Source organism: Manacus candei, unplaced genomic scaffold, assembly GCF_025592945.1.
Source record: "Manacus candei isolate 608988 ecotype Guabito, Panama unplaced genomic scaffold, ASM2559294v1 h1tg000049l, whole genome shotgun sequence".
Lineage (NCBI taxonomy): Eukaryota > Metazoa > Chordata > Aves > Passeriformes > Pipridae > Manacus > Manacus candei.
The window spans coordinates 8,561,728-8,583,461 of NW_026138097.1; the positions used below are offsets into that span (position 1 = coordinate 8,561,728).

The 21,734-nt window shown below is 37.2% G+C and overlaps 1 protein-coding gene across 1 annotated transcript in view; it reads left to right on the plus strand.

Moving 5' to 3' along the window:
• The window catches only part of DCDC2 (doublecortin domain containing 2), a 62,142-nt gene extending 42,396 nt beyond the window's left edge, over window positions 1-19,746 (plus strand). The window contains exons 8-10 of the mRNA XM_051799502.1: window positions 4,132-4,232; window positions 14,988-15,329; window positions 16,583-19,746. Coding sequence (XP_051655462.1) covers window positions 4,132-4,232; window positions 14,988-15,329; window positions 16,583-16,690 — 551 coding nt within the window. The 3' untranslated portion in view covers window positions 16,691-19,746. The remainder of the gene's footprint in view (window positions 1-4,131; window positions 4,233-14,987; window positions 15,330-16,582) is intronic.
• The last annotated feature ends 1,988 nt before the right edge of the window (window positions 19,747-21,734 follow it).

The window sequence follows — 21,734 nt, forward strand, 5'->3', positions numbered from 1 at the left end:
TCCCCTTTTTTTCCCAAATTACTGAACATGAAACCTGTTTTAAAACCCTGTTTTAAAATAATTAGAAATAATGGGAAATTTTTCTTTAGGTTGCCTAAGTTCTCTCTGTGCAGGATATAAAAAATAGTGCTGATTTTTGGATCAAGACAGTTTGTTTTCACACAGTGACTGGGAAAACCTAAAAAAACCCAGTATCTCCCGGTTGTCTGGACACCATGGAAAAATATTCCCCCAGAAGATCAGGAGACTTTCAATAATATTTTGCTTGGCCTCCTGACAGAAGCAGCACTTGCTGTGGCATGCAGAACTGAGAAGCTAACCAAAATAAATCCTCTGATTTATACTTGTCAGCAAAGCTGTGGGGAGACATTTTGGAGCTCAAAGTACCCTTGAATCCCTTGCTACCATCATACTCTACTCAACTTGAAGCAAAAGGGTAGAGTGTGTCATGGCTTGAATGTAAGGCTTGGATGCACCTTCCTTTCTTACCCCTTTCAGAGCTCTTCTGCCCCAGTGTTGCCATACCCCGTCTGTGGTCAATTCTCAGGTAGTAGGAGGCACAAGAAAGTCAGAGCTAGCTCATACAAAAGGAGCATGTTTAATCTACAATATTGTATGAACTGTTTGGAGAAGTAGTAAATGTTCCTTCTAATGGAAGTGCTGGGAATTTTCAGTAAGATACACCACTTATTTCTGCTACAATAGAGATTGCAATATAAGCCCATAACAATACAGAATGAAGACTCACAAAAATATTCCTTCATGTAATTTATAGCATTTTCTAAAATACCATCTTGTTTTTTTCCTCCCTTAGAGACGTGTGTAGAAACTGACTAATGATTCGGAGACAGAGATGTGAAATATTGCATCAATAAGACTTTTTCATCCTTGTTGTTTTCCTAAACCAAAAAGCATTTCTGAAGTATTACCTATAAAATATGAGGCAAAGTTACCCAAACGAACACATTTCCTTGGGAATAACTCAGAGCAGTGATAATAGTGATTAATGCGGCCTGCAAACTCCTGCTGACAAGATCTTGACACAGAATCACATAAACAAGTAATGTGTTGGCCTTTCACTCAGCTGCCCTCCTCCAGATACTTGTAGCTTCACATGCATAAAGTGTAAATACTTCTGGCTGAAGTAGAGTAGCAACACAAACGATGTTTACATTTTAAGCTATTTTCTTAATGATCCATTTAATCGAGTTAATTTGATATAAATTATTTTGCAATTTTTGTATTTCTTTTCACTTTTCATAACAAGACTAGAGTGTTTGTCCTATCCTTACCATTTTCTTTAGAATTTTTTTATTTGTTCAAGTGTTACAATTTCAGTTAATGTAATTTTTTATTTCACTTGTTTTAGCACATTTCAGACCTAAGTGTTTTTCTTCCTTCCCTGACTGTTAATGATACATTTATTTTGGACATTTGCTTTCCATTCTCTTATGTTTGTGAAGAGGTAAATAATTAATTTCCCTTTTGTTGTAAATTTTTTATTTTCCTTAAATAATATTTTTACTCTGTGAAAGAACAGGAATACTGTTTCACTTTAGAGCGCTTTCTGTGCAAGACAATGAACAGCAGTATCCGTGAGAGATGCTGCAATGTTGTTCAGGGTTATTTTCAACTAATTTCTTTTCATTTATGACCAGCTTTCTGAGCAAGCACCTATTAGAAAGTGCTTGGAGGAAATTCCATGGAGATTTCAGTTTTTGCTTGTTGAAATCCCCCTGCTATTACCTTTCTCGGCACTCTCTTTTAAATGGGAAATATAGTTCCTTACTGAAACTTACAGTCTTCTTCCCTCTCTCTTGCTCCATCCTGGTTTCATGATTAAGTTTTTTGAAAATACTGTATGTCTGTCTGCTTGGGTTGTTCAGCATAGCCCTGAGGCTTATCTATTCTTCTAAGAAGAAGTGCTTTAAAATTGAGAATCCTCAGCTCTTGAGTACATTTGGCCTCCGGGCCAACACTTGTTCATCTCCCTTGTACTTCTTCTTGTGCCCTGCTGGAGTAAAACCTGACGAGAATTGCCTCTGCACTAAAATAATTTTACCTCTAGAGGCCAAACAATCTCCATTTTGGTTGAAAGACTTGGGGACATTGAAGGCAAAAGTGTTATTACAAGTCTAAATGGAATGATGGTGATATTAAATGCAGTTCTTTCAGAGACCGAGTTAACTTTTTGTAGTTCAGTGAGCCCAAGGAATCTAGGACAAGGTTTTTTTCTTTGGTCTTAAGGGAAAGTCTTGAATTAGGAGAATCATCATGGTGGCTTTTAAGAAACTCATTACATTTTCCTCTCAGGATATAGTGGAGATCTATAACTCAATCAAATGTCTATGATGTGAGGCAACAATGATAATATCAGGTAAGGGAAACAGAACATTCTGTCCCTTAGAGAGCTCAGAAAAATGGAAATGTGAAGTGCATTGATTATTTGAAAAAGTACAGGTAGCACCCATTCAGATGTATTTTGTTGTTGCTCTCAACCATGCTGTATTTTTATTGGTGATTTTTTCAAAAAAAACCCCCAAACAAGTCTTGTCAATCTGTAATGAGATATGTGCAGGTAGATTGTCCAAGATATATCATGCTGCTAGTAAATATTGGATGTCCTTGGTTTCAACAGAACATGCTAGAACAATAGAATAGATCTTTGAGTGGGGTGAGAAGGCTTCAGCAGGACTCATGCTCAGGAACTCAAGCTGCTATGTCCATCAGAAAAATCTCTCTCCTAAGATGCAGCCAGCAATAACACTTTGGAATATCACTGCAATGTTCCATAGACTCCCTCATTTCTGCCTCTTTATTTCAGGCTGTGAGAATGACCTTCATTTCTGGTGCTCTGGTCAGTGGCCTGTCAGTAGACTTTTATGTATATGTTGGCACCTCCCCTCCAGTTAGCCCTTTGCAGTGGTTTGCCTCAGAATTTTGTTCCCAGGGTAAACTCTTTCCTCGGTTCTCATAATGTTGAGAAAGTAACTGGAAAACTAACTTCCAGAGTAGTCGGTGCTGATTTTTATGCAGATGAACTCTGGATTTTTCTAAGATTTGGGGTTATGTCTATTATTTTTTCTCTTCAGTTGTTCTGTGAATGGTTCAGTTCTACACTGGAGCTGTTTATTTAAGTGTCCAGCAATGTAGATCAATTTGCATGGTTAGTTGATATTATCAAGTTCACATCTTTTTATGAAGAACTAAGAGGTAATCAAAACCAGCAGAAATATTTTTTCCTCATTCTTATTGTAGTTACATATTTTGTTGGATATGGACACATTAGCTTAGGACCATCCATCTTTCCTAGGTAGATGGAGAGAGATGATTTGAAGTAACATATGCTTTTAGTTTCTGGGCTGTTTTCAGTTCAAGGGAAGGGAGAGAAGAACATGTGTCACTTGGAAATTGTTTTCTGTACATACCAATCTTTGCTTTCCTAGTTAGCTGATAACGTAAGACCTGTATTGGAAACTTCTAAGACCCTTAGTTACTACTTACTCTTAAGGGAAAGAAATTACTTAAACTAAATTGAATATAGTTGTAACCATTAAACCTTGTTACCTAGGAGTAGTTGTTTTTATAATGTGGATGTGGAGTTTCAACCATAGTTCTACTTGCATGTATGCAAGGGTGGGGAGTAGCACTAGTAGCACTAATCCCAGCTGTTTCTGTTAATTTTAACCTTTTAATCCTGTCCTGGTTCAGCATGTTTGTTACTGATTCAGAGCCTGAAATTTTTGATAGATGTATGTTATAAGGCTAATTACTACAGGGTACTATAATTGACTGTAGAAACAGAAGTAATATGTTGTTGTTGTAATGTGTTATGATCAGATTCACTCTAAACCTTTGCCAGAAGTGAAAGAACTTCAGATCCAGGGCTTTGTTCAGTCCCTGTTCCCTTTCCCTTTCCCTTTTACCTTTCCTTCTTTGTATTTATTTATTGTTAAAAGGAAAAAAAACGAATTGTAAATGATGGGCGATTGAAGTCTTCCTTAAAAGAACTGTATAATGGGTCAGCTCAGAAACATGTTCTCAGAAGCAAAATTGAATATGCAGTTCAGTAGTTGAGCCACACAGTGTCACCATTGGACTTCTTTCTAATCTGTATCCTTCCCATTGTAGGTGAAGATATTTACAAAGCCAGAGAAGAGGGGTCTGAAACCTGGGGGGCAGTTGAAGTGCAGGAAGATGAAGATACTCTTGTAGAAGTTCCACTGGACCAGGTATTGATTGAGCTTTAAATAAGTGTCTTTTTTATTTTTATTTTTTTTTAGGATTACAGATTGTGTGTTGTTTTGCTTTCCTCAATTTCTTTCAAGTGTACAGCATAATTCTGTGGGGATGACTGTAAGCTCAGTGATACATCTTTTATGGAAGCTTTAGCAAATCTTCCTTTCTCTGTTAATATGTCAAATGTCAGTTACCTTTTCATCAGCTTCAGAACTGCTCTGAGTGCCCTTATAGAGCCTTAGAGAATCCCTGCTGTTACAATCTACCAAATAGATTCACCTGAACTGCAGTCTCTTTAAACTGGTAGAGTGGTATTCCTCCAGTCCTGAACCACAAACAGGCATGCATTTATCTGATTTTTGTTAAAGCTGACAACACTTTCTTTTGTTGGAGCAATATGGTACTTAGTTGGCCAGTTTTTTAATCTTAAGACTTATGTGCAATGAACAGGTCTTGATAACTAGAAATAAGATTATATCCCCTTTGTTTTACTTGAATTTGTTTTTAAAAGAAACTCCTGTGAACTGAAATAATACAGGAAATAGGTAAGTTGAAGCTTATTCCAATGAAGTGGAGAGTAGAACTGCTCAAGTTATTTACTGAAAAACTACCTTTTTTTTTATGCTAATGAATTGCTCACAAGACAGCCATCTTTTTCATCTTATGTGTTTTTAGGAATTTGCCAACTTGTTCAACTTTTTTTCCAGTCCACAAGTTGTTGCATTCTGACTTTCTGGGGGTCAGCTCAGTACTGAGGAATGGTTGTTAATCTGAGACTGTAAACAAATGGGAGGGAGTTAAAGATAATAGTTTGTAAATATACTTTGATTACTCAGGGCAATCTGATGGAGCATAAACAATCCAGGAGATTTCTGGAGCGTGTCGGAGACAGTTTTTTGATGTAGGTAATAAAAGACGTGATTAGGAGAGGTATTCTGCTGCATTTGCTACTCATGAATAAGTAGAAACTGGTTGGAGATGTGATAGTGGCAGCCTAAGTTGCACTGGCCAGGAGATGATAAAGGCCCTGAAGAAAGTGGGGATGGAAAATAACGAAATAAAAATCCTAGACTTCAGGAGAGTTGACTTTGGCTTGACTGGGAAACTGGCAGGCAGGATCCTGTGTGAGGCTGCCCTGAAGTGCAGAGGAGTATGGGAAGTCTGGGTGATTTCCAGGGGAATCTTCCTCAGAGCACAAGAACTATCCCCATTGTGCAAGGAAACAAGCAGGCATAACAGGAGGTCAATTTGAACAGAGACTTCTGACTTCATACTAAAAGAGAGAGAAGAGGGGATGGACTGTTAAAGAGCATTATAGAGACATTGCCTGGATATGCAGGCCAAAGCCTGTTGATGAATGGAAACTAATGCATGTGATTGGGAATAATCAACTTGGATTTACTATGGAGAAATCATACTTTACCAACCTCATTGCCTTAGTGATGAAATGACTGTCTCTGTGGGTGAAGGGAGTGCAGTTATTGTCATTTATCTTGCCTTCAGTGTAGACTTCCATATTTGTAGGAGAAATTGGAAGAAGCATGGTAGATTTGGTGAGGAAGATATGCTTAAGGGATGTAGGGGCTGGATTTATGGGCTACAAGGTGGATGAGAAACTGGCTGGTTTGGTGAGACTTAAAACGTTAGCTGGTTGAGATTTAACTGGCACCTTTTTATGGATGGTGGTCCTCAAGGTTTGTTACTGGATCTGAGACTTCTAACATGTTCATCAGTAACACAGATGATGTCATGGAAGGAGACAGATCAAACTGCTCTCTGAAGCTACAGATGGAGCAGCAGAGAAAATGGAGCCAGGCTTTTCTCTGTGTTGCACAACAAAAGGATGAGGCAATGGTCAAAACTTACAGCAAGGCAAATTCTAATTGGATGTGTTTCCAACAGAGAGAACTGTAAGCACTTTCCTGTTCAAAGAGAGTGGAGAATCTTTGTCTTGAATGATATTAAAATCTAAACCAGATAGTTTAGTTTTAGTAACAATAAGCAATTTTTTTTTGCTTTGAAGCCAATGCAATAGACACTGGTGTAGATGATCTCTAGAGCAGTATTCTTCAAAGTGGAGTGTGCACAGCCCAGAGGTGTGCAAGACACTCCACTGGGATACAGAAAGAAATGTTAGAACTTCAGCTGTACGCAATTTATAAATCTATAAATTTATATATTTATAAATAAATAAACAAACATTCATACTCAAAAAGATTTTACTGATATGGGTATGGTATCTAAACTTTTTGGAGACCACTGCCCTCTATTTGTACTGGGTAAAAGAATACTAGACATATATACATTTAGCTTGTCTTCTGCTTTTCTAAAAAATGCCTGAGGGGAAATTAGATATTTTATGACCTTTCTAGACATTTTGAAGAATGACAGCATACCATCTAAAAAAAAAGGAATGGATCCCTCCATTTTATTTTAGGCTCCTGTTTCTAAAATGGATCTTTCTCAGGATTTAGTCACTTTAATGGGAAGAAGTGTTGCTCAGCTATTTTATAGACGTTATTCTTGAAGACACATGAATCAGGTGATAGAAAGAGGCAACAAGAGCATGACTGTCCTGGTCCCTGAGATAAGAAATGCTACAGCTGTGTCTTTTTACAGCAAATACCAGCCCCAGCCTCAAAGACTTATATGCTAAACACCATTGGGCTCATCAGCCCTGTAAATTGAAGTTGTCCTTGTGAGGTGTTGTGATAATTAGGATGTGTACTGTTGCACTGATAGTACTGACATTGGGGAAGAATGTGCTGCCTCTTGTCTTAATCTTTGTTTCTTATGACATCCTGAAGCATATCCTGCCCTGATCTTGGCAGTGTAATAATCAAATTGAGAAGTGATTAGCCTGTTTATTGGCCTCTGAAGGTGCGTAAAGAATTCCTCTGGGTAGACTAAAACATTTGACAGTGTAATTTTGGTTGTCAGGCCTTAGTTTTTAGGTTGACTGCAATTCTTATGAAATCCAACCCTGGAGACAGCTGCCTTACTTCTCCACGGAGATCCTACAGCACAGGCAATAGCTCTGCCCATTCTGCCATGTGTCTGACCAGGTTGCCTCGGTCAGCGCATGCTGACCATCCCTAGGGAGGGGGGAATAGTTAACTCTCTGCTACCACTTCTGTGTTTGGCAGTGGAACTGTTGATACAGTTGCCAGTAAGCATCAGATGTGCTGGCAAGCTTGCAGTGCTCAGACCTTGCTCGATACATCTAAGCTCATGTACCAGGGTCCATTCATCATCCTAAAATGGAAATATTTTTCAACTGCTTCCAACAGATTTTGCTACTGGACAAGGAACTGGTAGCAGGTGTGTTTGAGGGAAAAAAAAACAAAATTAAATATCAGTCATGCACAATGAATAATCTAATTTTCATATTTTCATAAAAGCCAAACAAAGCACCAAAATTTATTGCAATTCAAACCATGGTTTAGTTATAACATTAAAACTTCATGTACAGTTTCCTAGGTAATCTGGCAAGAAGCTGTGTCCTTCTGAGCAGCATGGAGTACTTTTTATTCCCTGATAACTGAGGTCACTCAAACCTTGGAAGCATTTAGCATTGTACATGTTCAGGTTCTTATTAATGACCATTTTAAATTGTTTTAAATTCCGTGTTGTAAAGCTTTTACAGCTTTTTCTTATCTGCACCACAGTTTCTGTTATTGCTAGAAATATGGAAAAGGACAGCCAGTCAGGGCTTGACTATCTTGCATAATGCATAAATATTTACATGCCAGCTTTCACTAGAATGCTGACACTTCTAATAGGCTATCATTTCCATCAGGCACATAAATGAGGTGGTGAAGATAGAGCTTCGTCTTTTTTTCTTTTTATGCACCTTCTCTGTCTTGCTGTTTGAAGTACACAGTTGAACAAATGCCAGATTAGCCATTAACTAAGCTTAGTGTAATACTGGCTAGACATTCGCTTATGTCCTGCTCTATAAAATGCTGTCTGCCAGCTGAAAACACATTAAAAGGACAGGATTTGCTTTACTCTAGACTAACTGACAGTTGTAATTGAACATCAAGGAGGAAAAAATCACTATTTTGCCTTAAACCAAACCAGACCCTTCTGTTCTATATTCTGTACCGAGACTTCAGCTTCCAAATACAAAATGGATAGTTTCTTCTTTTGACATGCAGACTTACTCCAGGTTGGTTGTTTACATCACTGTGTCAACATTTGTGGGAACTGATGACAGACTATGAAATCAATTGTGCAAATAACAAGGGAACAAGGTGGGTTTATTGCTATTCTTGATAGTGAGGCAGCAAAACAATACAAGTTTCTTACTGGAGATGGTAATTAAGTGTGTTATTTGAGTTTTCTGTTAATAATATAAATATATCCAAAGTAACTCTGAGATAGAAACTTTTATAACTTGTAAGGCTTTCAGAAAAAAACTACTACTTTTTCTTCAGTTCTATATAAGTTGTGAAATACAAAAGCAGCAGTTTGTAGTAATAATATTGAAATAACACTGCAAGTTTGCACTGGTTTATCCTTTTCCATAAGCATGGTTGTTCTTCTCCCATGCTGAGCTGTTGGGAGGTGGAGTAAGCATGAGTGTTATAAGATATGAAGTTATCCAGTACATGACCTCTATAAGGAATTCAGGCATGTTGTTGTGCCAGCCTGCTTTGCCATGGGGTATATGATATTGGCTATTATGATGTAAGTTGTGTAGAAAGAGTCTGTTTCTGTTTTGGTTTTGTTTTGCTCTTTGGGGTTTTTTCCCTCCAGATTCATCATCCCCATCTCCTTCTCTCTTTCTGTGTTTGTTTGTAAAAATCATTGGATGATAAATTTGTCTAACAGGCACTTTTTTAGGGTTTTTTTGTAGGTGTTCACACTCTGGGTTCTTTCCTTAGCCATTTGCTTACACTATTACAGACATGTCCACTGATTAATGGAGTCCTCCACTCATTATTCCCTATTTCCTGTGGTGTGATGTGAGATTGTGTATCTCCCCTAGGTGAGCTGGGGCTGGAGTGTATCATCAGTAGCAGAAAACTTGCACCTTTCATTTGCAGTTTTCATTACATGGTATACATTTTGCTTTAGAGACCCAAGATTCACCTCAGTGAGCAGAATGTTTATCTTCTCTCTTGCCAAAGGCAAAATATTAAAGTTTATGTTGATTCAACATTAAAACAGACTGTCTGCTTGAAGATACATTCTTTCATTAAAAGGGCTACAACTTTTCATGAGGAAACATTTCGCACTACATTAGTAAGGACTTCAAAATGACATTTGGAAAGAACACATGCAGAAAGAACATTTTATGCTCAAATTTTGCTACAAATGATGCAGCTGTAATTTAAACCTTATGAATTTTGAGTGCTGACAAGCCAGCAGATAAGATTTTCCACTGCATGTTCTTCTTTCAGCTCCACTGATTTACACTTAATGTTGTTATTGTTTGTCTGTGTGAGATAGGGAAACTTAGTCTGATTGGTTCCTTCCAGTTCAGAATGAGAAGAGGGATCTTCCCTCTGTTTCTGCACTGAGTGACTGATTTCTAAGCTATAGCAGCAAGGTCTGATCTTGTCTTAAGAGGCCTCTCTGGCCAACAGTGGGGGAGGGCCTTCGCTTCTTCTGAATGAAGCCTGTAAACCCAGTTCTGTTGTAAAACTAGTGTTGATACCATTTAAAAAAAAAAAGTTTCCTCTCTCTGTATACCTCTGTCTTCAAAAAAATCCAGCAATCCTAGTGGAGACAGTTTCTCAAATTGCTTAACTTATAGGGCATTTTTAATTCATTATGGAAGAATCTGTTTCTGGAAAAAAAATTATTTCTGTATTTTTGCAGCCTCAGTAGGACTTCTTTTTAAATGCTTAACAGTCTTATTATCTAAAGAGATGCTCAGCAGATCATACTGTATTTTAGGAAGTGAAATTTGAATGTACACATGCAAAATGTTATGGGAAAAAATAAACATAAGTGTCAGTGAAATAGGTGGAGATGAATATTCTTGACATAGGTACATATTAGAAAATTAAAGATCTGATTGCATGGTCAGATCATAAAATCAAAGAATGGTTTGGATTGGAAGGGACTTTAAAGATCATCTCATTTCAACTTCCCCATCACAGGCAGGGACACCTTTCATTCACTAGACAAGGTTGTTCAGAGTCCCCACCTGGCCTTGAACACTTCCAGGGATGGGGCATCCACAGCTTCTCTAGGCAACCTCTTCCAGTGCTTCACCACCATCACAGTAAAGAATTTCTTCCTAATATCCAATCTAACCCTGCCCTCTTTCAGTTTGTGGCCATTCTCCCTTGTTCTCTTCACAACAGGCTCTTGTAAAAAGATCCTCTCCAGATTTCATGTAGGCCTCCTTAGAAACTGGAAGATGCTATAAGGTCTCCCTGGAACCTTCTCCGGGTTGAACAACCCCAACTCTCTGAGCCTGTCTTAATAGGAGAGGTGCTCCAGTCCTGTGATTGTTTTTGTGGTCCTCTGGACTTGATCCAGCAGGTCTGTATCCCTCTTACGTTTGGGGTCCCAGAAGGCAGTACTCAAAGATGTTGTCTTCTCTGTCATGGATGTCTTGTGATTAAGGAATTATGTATGCTTCCAGTTAACACACAATGACACTAATGAAGGGAGTTTCGAAAGAACACTTTCTACACTTTCAAGTTCTTTAGTTTCCATTTATTCTAGTTGGACTTTTGGGTGCTATGCTATTATGAAAAATTAGACTCTATGGACTCAGGTGCTGCATTTGTTGTAAAAAAAAAAAAAAAGAAAAAGATGCATCCATCTCATAAAAATGTTGGACTTTAAATGTTTTGCTTTCAGGAACAACAGTGCATTTTGTGGGGATATGGGAACTATGTGGGAAGCATAAGACGATTGAACCCTTTAAGTATTCATTTGCTTGTTTTTAAGAGCCGGGGTTTTATAAATGATGTGGAAGAGAAGAGGGCTGCTGTCACTTAGCAACCCTATCTGATTCAGGAACAAAATGTTTCGCTGTTGGAATCTGTGCAGTGCTGCTACAAAACATTCCTGACTGAGTAGGAGAAGGGGCAGCTCTGTTCTGGAGAGGTTTGGTGCAATCAAAGTTAAGTGTTCCTATTGCTGCATTTGTGAGATGTATTCATGCTGGTATTTGTGACCATTAAGATTTTTGTTGTCTACCTGGTTGTTTGTCTGCTGTGACCATTAGCCAAGTAAACTTTTCCAAATTATTTCAATAAAGCAAAATTACATTTTACATTAATGGTACAAAATAATTTCTACCTTAAATGATTTGTGATACTGTACTTTTGAGTATCAGTCATATATAAACCTTCTGAGAGGTCACATTAGCATCCCTAGAGGAAAAGCCAAACACTTCCATGTCTGAAGATTTCCTGACTTACTGCTTTTGAATGATGATGGCATTTGGTAATGTAGCTCTTAATGAATGATGGCATGATGAGTGTAATTAGAATGTATCTTTCTTTTTAAAACGCACTGGTTTTGCTGAGATTAAAAATACTGTTGAGCAATCATACTTCTTGAATGCAAAATGAAATTGGCTCTGCTCCTTATCAACCTGTTAGTTGTCAGGAGGTTTCTGGAAGGCAAGCTGGGTTCATGTTTCCAGTGTAAAGTTGAGAATTACTTCAGTTTTTCTATGTACCTTTGGTTGAATATGCTTTTCAATATACATATACAAGTCTTTTGTCAGTGAGTCTTTTTACTGCTAGTCCATGATAAGCAAAGAATTGTTCTTATATTCCTAAAGGTTTGGTTTGAAAACTAGTTATTTTAACTAACATGTATTCAACTGTGAAACTGCACAAGCATCACCTTCACTTAAAAGATGCAGCCAGGAATGCAAAAAAGGTTATGTCCTATTTTCTTTCAACCATACAAAAGGCAAAATTAGAAACCTTATTATGAGTAGTTCTGGCTATAGGAGGAATGATAATAATCCAAGGTGTACTTAAAATAGAAAATTATGATTTATGCATAGCTAGTAGATCAATAAGATCTCAGTAGAAAGTGTGAAACTTTTTTTTAATGTGAAGAGAAATGTATGATTTGGTGGGTGATTTTGGCCTTCAGTTCCTTCCGTACAGTCCTGTCTTAGGTCTGCTGAGCATTCTGATATGCATAGTCTGTGGTCATATTCACATTTCAAAGTCTACATATGACTCTGCATGCAGTGGGAACCATACTGCATTTTAGATTACCTTGTGAAAGGTCTTTACCTCTGGATCAGTATTGATTTTTAACTTGTTTGAAATGTCCAGTCTTTTGTAGTGCATCTTAAAAGAAGATTAAATGAAGAATGCATTTCGCTTTTCAATTATTAGCTGAAAACATTATTTTTGTCTGTAGTAGTAATAACCATTGTAGTAATATGTTCAGCTACCTTGAAATTTTCAGTTACTGTAAAAGCATTATACTTGCACGGATGGGATTTGTTTTACTGATCCTGTTTTGTACTATAATTTTTTCAGGCAATCCAGCTTGACTGGTAAAGTTAAATTAGTTGAAGTTTGAATGTTATTTCATGGCAGTTCCCTGTGAGCTTCCAATGAGTTTCTGGGTACGATTCAATAATGCTTTGTTTGTCTTCTATGTTGCTCAGATTTAACTCTTAAAAAATTTGCATCCACACCTATTTTAGACACATAAGGTCAAATGAGTCTAGCTAGTGCAGCACTTTAGGAAGTTACTGCCCCTCAAACATCCATTGTGCTTCCATGCTAAAGACTACTTCCATGGCAGTGAAACCAGTTAAAGCGTATCAATCAGTATACATATGCTGATTTTACCCCATGGCATAGAGTCTATGCAATTTCTTCTGCAGTCCAGAAGGAGCCACCATACTAAAACAGTGCAGGCAAGGGCATATGTACTCTTCAGTTTGTATCCACTATCAGGCAGCAAAAAAAAGCTGGAAATTAGAATATCTTGGATAGACTACAACGGTTAACTGAGACAGTCTGTATTGACTTTTCTTCTTTTCATATCCTCTCTTCATTTAGTGTTTGTAATGTCATAGCAAGCAGGTGTCACTAAGTAAAAGCAATCACACTTTTAACTAGGGGTATCTGATGTGTTTAATTTGTACCACTCTCCCCTATTTCTAGTCAGAATCCAGAGCTCCTAATTTCCTTAGCAGACTGAAAACGAATTAGTAGATAATGTCTAACTTCTGAGAATTTATAGATCTACAGATTCTTTGCTGCTTTATGTGCTGCTGGTTACCAAGGTTGTCTCATGTTTGCTTTGGATGGTGCCTTCTTTGAAGGTTTCTGTAAAGACTTGGCATGTTAAATTTTTATTTTACTGGTAATAAGGCCGGTTTGATGTTACCAGATGAAAGTGAGTCAGGAAAGCTGCAATAAAAAACACACAGAAACTACTGTACTTCAAAAATCACTTATGGAACCATTATTTACCTGGTCAGGTAACCATGTAGTATTTCTAGTAATTTGTCATTCTATGGATTATTACAACACAATAACTCGTGCTTTTTGAAGCTGTACCAATGTGGCATTGCACACTGGCATAATAATGTTCTTATGTTGCTACTCGGATATTAAAGCAAGAGCAAGATGTTTCATCAAGAGGCTTCAATCAATTCTTGGTCTTGCTGAACTGGCTTTTACTAATACATTGAAGGTGATGAGGGATTTCTTTTGAAATGTTAGTATTAGTGAGGAAAAGAAATTTTTAGAAGACATAACTTACATGTCTGTAGCAGATAGCTGCCTGCAGAAAGGAGCTACTAATGACAGTAAAATTCCAAACAGTTTTGATTAAGAGATAATCTATTAGTCTCAGCTTGTTTGCTTTAGATTTAGAGTCTGATGAGGCTGTGTGGGATGCAGACACCTTGTTTCTCCTGTGGGATTTTTTTCACTTTATTTTCATTCATACCTTAGCACAAGTACATAAGTAGTCTTGGCAAGTGTGGACATTGGTTCACCAAATAGTCAGGTGGCTCTTCAAAGCTGAAACTGGAAGAACAATGACAAAAACTAGATGGTATGTGCATCAGTCTTCCAGGTTGCCATGAAATGATGCTGCTAGCAGCTTTATCTATAGTGAGTTTCTGATAACTCTTCTATAATATGAGACAAGATCTTGTTCCTCCTGTCTAGTTCCTCTGACTCTGTGTAGGAAAAAAACTGCTGCCAAATGTTAAACAAATCCTAATCATGCCATTCCACAGAGGAGTCTTTGGGAAGGGGAATGATGTTACGGAAGTGACCATTTGTAGGTCTGCCTCATCTCTCTAGGTACTTTTTCTGTGTATGCAAAGAAGACAGGTTGCACAACAGGACCAAATGACATGGCATGGCCTGGTCCATAGGTAAAATGCTTCTTGGGGAACAGTTTGTGGGCTAGCACTGTACGATATTTTATTGTAACAGGATTTTACAAACAAGTATGTAGTAAATGCTAGAAAGAGAACCTGGGATAACTGCAACAGAGTAAGCTGTTGAAGTATTGATAAAATCTAGCTCATTCCAGTTGTTTTGAGTGTGTTCAAATGGATTGATCCAATTTAAATCTCACCAACACATTTTTTAAATGTAGAATAAAAGTGTAAGTACAGGAACATATTTTTCTGTCCATGTAGACAGACCTCAAATTAGCACACTTACTCCCCAGTAAAGATGTAATTGTGAATTTGATGTCTGTCATATTTCAGAATTGCACGGAGCGTTCTGATTTAAAATACCTCTTAATGCTGCTCCTTTTCCTTTCACCAGAGACCAGCAGAAACTGTCGATGAAGAAGAAAATGTAGAAGAGGAAAATGACAAGGGAGAAGAGGCATATGAAGGAGAAGAATATCCAGAAGTGAACAGAGAGAAAAGTGGGGAAAGTGTTAAAGAAAGAAGTGAAGGGGAAAAAAATAAAAAGAAATTAAGTGAAAATTTTGAAGGTGAAGCAGAAGAAACAGAGAATGTTGACCAAGCGGAGGAAGAGGAACTTATCCATTTAAATGGCAAGAACAATGAAGAAGATGGTGAGGGAATGGAGCATTTGAACTACCAAGATGATCTTCAGCTGGAAGAAGAAATAAAAGAGGATTCTGGCAGTCAGAACCAGGTGAGTGTTTAGTCTTTCAAACTGTTGTTCTTACATTATTGCTCCTCATTCATCTCAGCCTCACACTTCTCAGCTGGTATCTAAGTAGTTCACCTCTGATAAAGTCCTGAGAGCATTTATGAGAACTTTGGGTTGCAGAAAAATTGATTTCCATCTGTATAGATCAGTTACATCAATAATTACATTATATGCCTTCCAACTGAGAAAGCAGATGTTTCTCAATATTTGATGAATCTGTATCTCCTGCTTTCCTTATAATGCTGAATTTTGAAAAAACTAATGAGAAAAATCCCTGCAATTTCCAGAAAAGCATAGTCATTATATATTTCCATACTAGTTTGTCTTTTAGGACAGAGCAGAAGGGTGTGTCCATGACACTACAGTGCCTCATTATTTTGATGAGTTGACTTTCACAGAAGTTGCATTTCATAAAGGGCTTTTGCCATTGCTTTGTGGAAGTTTCATCTCCTTTTCCTAGAAATTGGAAAATACAGTGGAGATGAACAAGATCTTTAAAGCAAGGGGCTTTAGTCAGTTTAAAAGCAAATATTCTGTTAATTTAAGATACATGGTAACATGCCATTGGCTTAAATGGAGGGATGCAGCCCAGAAGAATAAAGTGGACTGCCCTGACTGTCACATGAACTGACCAGCTAACAGAATGTGGGAAACAAAGTGTTTTGTTTGATGGGGAGAATCCAGATCTGGGAAGAGTGGGATTCTTGAGCATCAGAAGCAGAACAAATTGCCACATATTCCCTGCCTATAGGCTGCTGAAAAACAGTCTTCCTCTGCTTCTTGTGACACTTGGAATGGTTTCTCACACTTTGTAACTGTTTCTGTATGACACACGAGAACATTTTTCAATTAAGAGAGCTGAGTAACATGACATTTTCTTGGGCCCTGAACTTCTTCTGTGCTTGATATATTAATTTTTTTATTTATTTTTAGAAAAGCTGAAGTATTTATGGAAGTGGAGAAAGTAAGCGAGCATTCACTTGAAGTGGATATGTGGGTAACTGATGTTCACTGAAAGAACTGTAGGGGGGAAACCTCTAATTTGAGCACTTTCTCCTTTGGAAGGTATATACGTATAAAGTAAATAAAAATTTTAACACAATCACTCTTGGAAAACATTTTTTACATTAAGGATACCTTGTGGAAATTTTAATACGAAGTGCTAATACTGTATTGAAATGAAGGCAAATCTTTGATACCAAATGATATTAACAGTACGTGTCCTTTTTCTCTAGGTTGATTCCCATCGTGAAAAAACATCCACAACTCCAAGGGTGACAATCACCAGCCCACAGGAAAGTGAAAAGAATGACCAGAGCAATGACTATGCAGCAGTTGCATAGATAGGAAAAAAGTAATGAGCAGAAAATGAAAGATTATAATACTTTAAATATAAAGCAAGTTATATTTTGTGATTGATAACTAGTAATAGGAAGGCAGGTCGAGTACCTGCATAATGAGTATCGAGATGATAATGCTATATGGACTGATAGAAAACAAGCATTAGTAGCTACTAGAAGAACATAGAATTATTTTTACACGGTGAGATTTTCTGATAGGATTTAAGGGGGGAAATACAAGAGTACTGTATAGTAGTACTAGAAATAATGAACGAACTATTCTGTGATATGAGCTAGTTAGCAGTAATGGAATAACCACAAAAATTACACTGTTCCAGGGAAAGGCAGAAAACCTACCCAAATTCAATGTGAAAACTTCTTCACATATTTTTTCAGAAAAAAGAAACAATTTTTACATTTAATGAGGACATATGTAATTTTTCCTTTAAAATTCCACATAATATGTATGATTTCCAGGCATAACATTAAGATATAATTAGAATACGTTCCTCAATTAATGAACTTATGCCCACAGAAAATGGTGTACTATCATGAGGTGCCAGTTTTAATGTTACTAAATAGTGAATTTTCAATATATTAATGAGAATCGTTAGTTTTTGCATACATAAACAGTACTGATTTAGCACTGTGCCTTTATGCAGATAGCCTGCACTACTGCAAGTAGTTTCCATTTAAAGCACAAAGTTTTGTTGATTGTCCTGCACTGATTTACTAAACAGTGAGTTGTTATCATAGTGAACAAAAAAGTAGATTAGTTTAAAAAGTTGAATTTGGATGGATTTGTAATTCAGTCTATGTGAAATTTAATTTATTAGTGAAATAAAAAAAAAAAGAACAGGCCTGGATTCAGACTGAAATTCCCATGAAACCATTGCTGTCAATGGAGCCATTTTAATATGTGACACATTAGGATAAGCCGACCACTTTTCTGTGAAAGTCAGGAACAATTGCTGCATTTATGAACCCTTTATATGGCCTTAATGGTTGGAAGTGTCATCCTTTTGAGCAGGAGCTGTCGCCTGCTGGGCTGTGGCTTAGTACGCATTAGTCAATAAGGCATTGATCCACAGTATTGGTTCTCTTAGTGACCCCAATTCCATTACTCTTATCATTTCTCTGTTAGTAATGGGAATAATTTGTAGTTCATGGAAATACAGCCCTTAGCATAATTTCATTAATTATACAAAGAAATACTGGGTTTCTTGATCGCTAATACTAGTAAATTATTACTACGAGAAACTAAATCTCATTTTTGTTGATTTCATGCCATTAAGACAAGAATTAAATTTATGAACAAATTGAACTTGAAGCACTGTTTGAGGAATGTGAAGAACCACTTGTCGTGGCTGAAACTCATACAAACATCTTCACTTTCGGTACTACCTATTAAATATATTTTTCCAATGGGATATAAATATGTAGAGATCTGTCAGCATATTTCTGTGTATTGGCAATGTAAATATAAAAGACATAATGTTAAAAACTAAATGAACAGCATTAGAACAGTTTGCCCTGTGGTATCTCTGTGAGATGTCTGTGAAACCTGTGTCTTTTGTTGAGCCAACTGACAAAGATTGGAGGGAATATTATATTTGTGATCAGCTCCTAACTTAGCCAAGCTCTTGAGAAATGCTTCCTTTATGTATGCTTCCTTTATTTGAGACAGCAAATAAATATACTTGGTTTCACTGAGATTTAAAAAGACCTTTATAGTTAAACAGAAGTAAAAAAACAACCAACTCTCCTCCCCTCCAAAAACCAACCAAACAAGCATAAACTAGAATGAATAAAATAACTGGACATGATAGTGAGGAAAAATGACACAGATGCCTTTATAGTTAATTCAGCACTGGAATAATATATGCAGTAGCATTAAAAGCCCTTAAACAGTACTTAACCAACCAAAAAAGGTGGCACTGTCTCCTTGGGGAGCTTGGGGGAAACTTGCCCGCTGAACCTTCTGTGCAGAGCTGACCAAGGAAAGTGGTTGATGCTGCATCACTGCTCACTTGGAGCTGACCAGCTCATATGCTTCCCAGTAAGCTGGACTTCAATGTGTTGCTGAATCAAGACAAATTACAGTAATCTTGTTTTGACATTACTGTGAATGGGCTCTTCTCTAGAAGCTAGTGGGTATACCAAACACAGGACTCTACTTGCTGTCATACTATTGCAGATAAGGACTAACAGTCCTTCATCCTCAAAAGTCTGAAGTTAAATCAACACCCAAAAATATGCTATATATATGATATATATATATATACATGTATATTTTTATTTTTATATATATATGTATATATATGCTTCAAAATGTCGCACCTAGAAACCGTATTTAGAAAACCTGGATGGATTTGTGTGGTGATACTTTTCTCTCTCTTGTTTCTATTTATAGCTTCTGTCCACCAACAGTTTCTGTCATTTCTTCCCTTTACCCAAAAGTTTGGTGTTTTCCATGCTCAAAAGACTTACAGATATCAATAAGAAAAATTTAAAAGCTTAAACTAAATTCTAGTATGATCTAATGTTATAATTTTCTTTCACAGGAACACAAAATCCTATGAGGTGTTATTCATCTTTTAAAATGTTTTCCTCTCTGTTTTCTTGTAAGAAAGACAGGTTATATTTCTTCAGAAGAGCAAATCAGACTTTTTTGAAATGGAGATATAACCATTTTATCATTCACCTTACAACACTGACAAAATGAATTTTGTATCAGGTTCTTTTATTTAAAGAAACTAGTTTGTGCCTAACAAATAATTCTGATGTTAAAGTAGAAATTAAACAAGAAACATACAGGTGGTCTTGCTAATAGTTTTTCTGTCTGGATCTGCTGTGTGTGATGGCTTAGCTCAGTTTTACTTGAGAAATACATTATTTTGTTAAGCTTATATAATGTTATTTTATTAAGCTTATCTGCAACAATTCTGAGGCTTTTTTTAAGACTTGTTTTCTTGTTTTGGTTTTATTTTTAAAATAATTTGCTATTAAAGAGAACTATCATACAGCTATTCCTGTGTTTTCTCTTGTATCAAGGCCTATTTGATGTTAAATTTGTCTTTGGGTGACTGACTTTAACCTGGTGATTTTGCAGCTGGTAGGATTCTCCAATAACTAAAACTTAAGAAAATGCCAAACAGATTTGGTAGCTTTCATATTACATATGACTGTAAAAGAAAATACTCTGACTATTTAGCTGTTACATAGTTATAAATCTAAGACTTAACAGCAGAGTTAAACTTGCCATGGGTTTTTATGTCATCATTCAGGTTAGGACTGGATTCTTGGTATGTATGTACTGTTCAGGTGATACTCAGCAAATAACAGGAGTTTTATCTGTTCACTGGCAATTCTTGAGAAAACTACCAAACTTCTACGTCTCACCGCTGAAATTTCTAATTTCAGCAAAGCATTAAAGCATATGCTTAAATCCCACAGGACTGCAATTGTCATAACATTTTATCTAATGCTTTGGTGCCTTGACATATGAGAGCCAAAATAAGTTCATGGAAACAAAAGGGTGAAAATAAGGTAAATATAATCCCCACTCAGTCTGATCTAAAGTAAAGCAAAATAAACCTTCATGCAGAAGAATAGAAGAGTTAGTGTGAGTATTCTGATTACTTGGAAATATAGGGAAAGTATCGTTGCCTCAGTATTTTGATTGATTACACCAAATGTACATTTAAACAACCATTAGATAATGAATGTAAGTATGATATGAAGTATCTCAAGGAAGGGTGTATTTATTAAGTAGTTGCAATCAGAATGATTGAATAAGATGCATGCAAGGATGTTTTCTTTTGGGTGGCTGACATCCTTCAATCTAAGTTTTAATGAAAAGAAGTGTGGACGTGGCAATAGGCGTTGAAGCTGTCTGCTATCTATAGATTATTGTGCCTGTGCATATTTATATGCATAAACTTACAGACATGTGAATGCTGTAATTGAAGGCTTTTGCTGTGTCCTCACACATACTGCATACATAAATCATGTACATATTAATAATTTAATCTTCTTGTATAGTTAGTAATGGGAAAAAACATTATTGGTTGTAGCTGAAATTTGCTATAATTATAAAAGGAAATATATCTAAATCTAGTAATAACCTTATAAAAAGGGTGACATATCTTCTTACACTGCGTACACTTTGGTACTTCACTGAACTAAGCTCAGAATTCTTGAAGCCCTCAAATAAAATGGAAATAGTGACTTAAAAGTGACTAGGAGATACATGGGCCGTCAGTGGAGAAGATTTGGAAAATTTGAGAAAGTACAAGTCTTTACTACAACATATGGTACCAAAACATTGAAAGGTCTTTAGTGTTAACTACAGTGCGGGGAACATCTGATTTAAACAAAGGGGTATTTTGAAACATTAGGCAGACTTCCAGCGACCTCTGTGGTTACCAGGAATGCCCTTTAATGTTTGTATTTTTCTTGCAGTCACCTACACCTGTGATGATACTTAGCTCTAATGAATTCCCCATTCAATTCTACTTGAGTAGAGTGCGGACCCATCTGCCCGGCTCTAGAGACAGAGCCGAGGCCGGCAGCACCTGGAGCACTCAGCAGCTCTATTCTGCAGCACGATGGGCACCGACTTCCTTCAGGCAAAGGTCGGCAGCAGCAGCAGCAGAATCCTCAGTTGTGCAGATGTGCTGGCTCAGGAGAACAAAATGCTCTCCCTGCCTTTCTTTCCAAAACTCACCTGGTGCATAGCAAAGTCCCCCACCACTGGCAGATGTGGCTGTCGGAGGCCCTTGCTTGGGCCCATCCTGCAAGAACCAGGCTGTGCTGAGAGAGCAGTGCCACAGTAGAGAGGCACCGATGAGACTCCAACCAGCACCAGCAGCCTGAGCATGGCACAGTTGGGACCCTCTGCCCTCCCAGGCTCTCCAGCCCACAAGGTAGGTTTCCTCCCAGCACTGTGAACATGGACGTGCTGGTGTTCCTGGTGGCTCCTAACCTTTTCTGCTCCCCCAGTGGCACTGTGGGATCCTTCCTCCCTCCCTCACCCCCTCCTACA